Source organism: Aulostomus chinensis, chromosome 7, assembly GCF_037954235.1.
Source record: "Aulostomus chinensis isolate RoL2024-O1b breed Wild chromosome 7, RoL_Achi_v1.0, whole genome shotgun sequence".
Lineage (NCBI taxonomy): Eukaryota > Metazoa > Chordata > Actinopteri > Syngnathiformes > Aulostomidae > Aulostomus > Aulostomus chinensis.
Genome location: NC_141326.1, coordinates 867,501 through 872,737, shown reverse-complemented (window position 1 = coordinate 872,737; position 5,237 = coordinate 867,501). Strand labels below are relative to the sequence as shown.

The following is a 5,237-nucleotide window of genomic DNA, read 5'->3' as shown; positions in this document are numbered from 1 at the left end:
ATCCATCCATCATCATCCATCCATCCATCATCATCCATCCATCATCCATCCATCCATCATCCATCCATCATCCATCCATCATCCATCATCCATCCATCATCCATCCATCCATCATCCATCCATCCATCCATCAATCATCCCTCCCTCCCTCCATGTTCTCCCTCTCCTCCTGTTCAGGGTGGTGGAGGTGGAGCCTATCCCAGCAGCCTTCCCCCTGGACAGGTCACCAGTCCATGGCAGGGCCAACACATAGAGACAGACAACCGTTGGCTCTCCCAGCCACGCCTACGGTCAATTTAGAGTCTGGATTAACCTGGTCCCTCTTGATGTCTTTGGACTGTGGAGGAAGCTGGAGTACCAGAGAGAACCCAGCAGGAACAGGGAGAACATGGAGACTCACCCAGAAAGACCCCGTGCTGCAGCCGGGGCTCCACCCACAACCTTCTTGCTGGGGGCCACAGGGAGGACCACTGCTCCGCCGCCTAATACTTAAACAGTCAGACAAAAGTCAAGTTTAAACAAAGTCGCCAGGGTGACAGCAGAGCCCTGCTGCTTAGATCTGCCTCACAGATCAAAGCTGGGTGGTGATTGGTGCAACGGATTAAACCAGAAACTGAAGCTGAACCAGGGCCGATCAAAAGAGAAGCAAGTGTCTCTGAATGCTGTCTCCCTATTGGCCCTCTAGTATGTTTGCCAGGTGAGAGGGTGGAGTCACCCAGTCATTTTTGAAGGAGGGGCAAAGGTGATTAAGGAAGTGGAAACACGTGGAGACACCGAAAGAGTTGGGGGACAGATTATTCCTGAGAGACCTCCTGATCCCTGCTGGATTCCTCAAGACTACTGAGTCCCAGCATCACTGGAGGGGCCCTGTGAATCCACCTTACTCCATGAGCAGCAGGCCCATGACATCATGGCGGACAGTACAGGAGTGCCTCACCCCTCCAGGTCCAGATTCCTACTGGCTCCTCCCACCTGGTGTGGGGCATCTTTGCCTTAAGTGAACAAGGAACCCCAAGGTTCTGATACTTGTCTGTCATGTGGACTCGTCCCTTGTTTGGTTATTCAATAAAGTTCCCAACAAACTTGTAGCTCGTTACTCCCCGTCTGAGTATGTTACTTCCTGTCTGATCTTGTTACTTCCTGTCTGATTTCGTTACTTCTTGTCTGATCTCGTTACTTCCTGTCTTAGCTTGTTACTTCTTGTCTGAGCTTATTACTTCCCGTCTGATCTCACTACTTCCTGTCTGAGCTTGTTACTTCCCGTCTGATCTCGTTACTTCCTGTCTGAGCTTGTTACTTCCTTTCTGATCTCGTTACTTCCTGTTTGAGCTTGTTACTTCCTTTCTGATCTCGTTACTTCCTGTTTGAGCTTATTACTTCCTGTCTGATCTCGTTACTTCCTGTCTGAGCTTGTTACTTCCCGTCTGATCTTGTTACTTCCTGTCTGATCTCCTTACTTCCTGTCTGAGCTTGTTACTTCCTGTCTGATCTCGTTGCTTCCTGTCTGAGTTTGTTACTTCCTGTCTGAGCTTGCTACTTCCTGTCTGAGCTTGTTACTTCCTGTCTGATCTTGTTACTTCTTGTCTGAGCTTGTTACTTCCTGTCTGATCTCGTTACTTCCTGTCTGAGCTTGCTACTTCCTGTCTGAGCTTGTTACTTCCTGTCTGATCTTGTTACTTCTTGTCTGAGCTTGTTACTTCCTGTCTGATCTCGTTACTTCCTGTCTGATCTCGTTACTTCCTGTCTGATCTCGTTACTTCCTGTCTGATCTCATTACTTCCTGTCTGATCTCGTTACTTCCTGTCTGAGCTTGTTACTTCCTGTCTGAGCTTGTTACTTCCTGTCTGAGCATGAGTCTGTTTAACTCACCAACAAAACATTACATTTCCCCCCAGAATTATTCACTCCCAACACTTTTAATGACATCAGGACCATGCACACAAACACTAATACACACACAAACACACACGCACACATGTTCTCTCCTCTCCATCGCGATCATGAACAAACTCTGCTCAAACGCTCCGCCCCCTGTCTTCAATGCCCCCCCCCCCGCACACAAGCGTGTTCCCTCCTCCTCCCTCCCCCCCTCCTCCTCCTCCTCTGAGGACCAGCTCTGTCTCTCTGCACTTGTCTCTTCAGTCAAGGAGAAACTAATTGAAGGGAAGAATAGAAGAAAAGAGGTGTTGGAAAACTAACGGAACCCAAAGCGTCCTTCTCTCCAACATGCCACAGAAAGGTAGGCCTGCTGTTTCTCCCCACCGCATCCGTCCCTCTCCTCCTCTCCTCCTCTCCATCACTCGGCTGCTCCAGACTTCTCTGTATTTCTGAGCAGAGAAGGAGGGAAACAAGAAGGAAAGAAGGAGCGAACTCAGAGCAACAAAGTTAGAAAGAATAGAAAAAGCAGACGGGGTGAGCTGGCAGCAGGAGCAGAGGAGCAGGAGAGGAGAGAGGAGCAGAGGAGCAGGAGAGGAGAGTAGAGCAGGAGAGGAGAGAGGAGCAGAGGAGCAGGAGAGGAGCAGGAGAGAGGAGAGAGGAGCAGAGGAGCAGGAGAGGAGAGTAGAGCAGGAGAGGAGAGAGGAGCAGAGGAGCAGAGGAGCAGAGGAGCAGGAGAGGAGAGTAGAGCAGGAGAGGAGAGAGGAGCAGAGGAGCAGGAGAGGAGAGAGGAGAGAGGAGCAGAGCCGCTCCGGGGTCGCTGGCCTCCGAGGAAGAAAGTTCTGGGTTCTTCTTGATTTATTTTCTGTGATTTTGCTGAAATTCAGAAACCAGCAGAGTGACGTCATGAATCCGAAAACGATCAGACATTGCAGTAAAAACCGACCGAGCGCGGGCACTCGGTGCCAGACGGGCCGCCAGCCTGTTAATGGTACAAATACAGTAAAATTAAGTTCTGAGATATTCAGTAGTTATACTACTTCTACTAGGAGTACTTCTACTACTACTACTACAACTATTGCAGAGAGACGCCGCCGAGCCGGCCACGGTGCGGAAAGAACCGCGGACTGGAATTAAGGGGGGGCCTCATGAACGAGTTCGATTCACCCTGCTGGGACGAATAAGAACTAAGGTCAAAGCGGGTCCGGGTTGGTGCTGTGAGGTCCGAATGGCGGCGGCCCGGTTCATCGGGACGAATCAGCCAGAAACTCTCCGGTGCTTCAGTCCGCGTCCCGGTTTCCCCGGAGCCGCCCATTTCGTGTTGATGATATCAGGGTCGAGCATGTTCCGGCTCGGGAGCCCAGCCGGTGGTCCGGCGGCCCGGTCGGCCCACCAACACTCCGCTCTGGACTTTCACTCAGGAGGAAAGTTCCCGGCCCGCAGCGCGGCTGCACTCACACCTGGTCCCGGTACCGCCTCCCCAGCAGGAGCGAGGCTCCGGGATCTGAGGCGGATTCACGTGTCTGAACACAGACCCGACAAAGAGACCCGGCAGCTCCGGTTCTGGCGGTCGGAAAGCCAGAATTCTCCTGCTAGACGAGTCGGTCCGGACCCGCGGCCCATTAAAGCCGTTCATTAATTTAAAGTATTTAATTCTGGTTCTCCACCGGCCCCGGCGAGGCCCCGCAGCTCCGCGTGCCGGGCCTCGTCTGTGTCGAGTGGACGCGGTCGGTACCAGAAGCTGCTGCTGTTAGTGCGAGGCCTGGTTCCGACCCGGGCCTCTCTGCGACTCCGTTTGGTACTTTTTAGGAATTATTAATATTTCTAGATTTTTACTGAGACACCAACGGAACCAGAATGTTAGAGAACCAACACGCGGAACTCGGAACCGCCCTGGAACTGTGATGGAGGCCGCTGGATAAAAATACACACACACACACACACGAATAAAACTGCATGATCACATATGTAGTATTTGTATATAGTTATGTGTTTAAAACCAGAAATAACTATAAATAATGTATATATAGAGAGTTATATATGTATAGTTTTATACATATATAACTCTATGTATAACAATATATTATTTACGTAGTTATTTATAGTTTTTATACACATCGTTTTATAAAGTTAAATATAACATACATAGTTTAAGTTATGTTTTTATACGTATAACTACTCATAGTTATAACTAAATATTATATATAGTTAGTTAAATATATATAGTTATGTATATAACGAAATGTAGTTTTATATATACAGTTATATACATAAATACAGTTGAAGTTATAGTTTATATATTACTACATTTATACAGTTATATACATAAATACAGTTGAAGTTATAGTTTATATATTACTACATTTATACAGTTATATATATAAATACAGTTGAAGTTATAGTTTATATATTACTACATTTATACAGTTATATATATAAATACAGTTGAAGTTATAGTTTATATATTACTACATTTATACAGTTATATACATAAATACAGTTGAAGTTATAGTTTATATATTACTACATTTATACAGCTATATATAAATACAGTTGAAGTTATAGTTTATATATTACTACATTTATACAGCTATATATATAAATACAGTTGAAGTTATAGTTTATATATTACTACATTTATACAGCTATATATATAAATACAGTTGAAGTTATAGTTTATATATTACTACATTTATACAGCTATATATATAAATACAGTTGAAGTTATAGTTTATACATACAAGCGTGTATAAATATTTTAACTTATACATATATTTTTATACAGGCTATGCATGTATCTACTGGTACCTGACAGAACACAGACACGTGTTTTTTCGGTGTACTGATACTTTCATCCTGTTTAACTGAAAGATAAGAAATAAAATAAAATAACAGATGATTTTCGGCTTGAGGCGCTGGTGCTGCTGACGGTGCTGATGAGAGGACCCGGTTCGGACCGCCCGGGTCCGGGCCTCAGTTCTTTTCTCCTTGTATCAGCGGCTGAATGGAACTTTCATGTTGTGATCGGTGTGTTCGTCAGAACCCCTTTATGTCTCGTGCACTGGTCGGACTGGTTCCCCGCCGCGGTTTTGTGTCTCTGGTTCTTTAACGAGCCGCAAATAACGAGGCACCGACACCAGCCCGGCGGCCGCGGGTCTTTGTCTGCTTTCACTGGGTACAAGGAGTGTGTGTGTGTGTGTGTGTGTGTGTGTGTGTGTGTGTGTGTGTGTGTGTGTGTGTGTGTGTGTGTGTGTGGAGTGTGTGAGTGAGAGTATGATTGTGTGATTGTGTGTGTGTGAGTGTGTGTGAGTGTGTGAGTGTATGATTGTGTGATTGTGTGTGTGTGTGAGTGTGTGATTGTG

At 46.4% G+C, this 5,237-nt stretch overlaps 1 protein-coding gene across 1 annotated transcript in view; it reads left to right on the top strand.

The window, feature by feature from the left end:
• The first annotated feature begins 2,168 nt into the window (after positions 1 to 2,168).
• The window catches only part of LOC147258123 (paired box protein Pax-6-like), a 23,141-nt gene continuing 20,072 nt past the window's right edge, over positions 2,169 to 5,237 (top strand). The window contains exon 1 of the mRNA XM_086207622.1: positions 2,169 to 2,239. Within this exon, the coding sequence (XP_086063748.1) occupies positions 2,227 to 2,239 (13 nt within the window). The 5' untranslated portion in view covers positions 2,169 to 2,226. The remainder of the gene's footprint in view (positions 2,240 to 5,237) is intronic.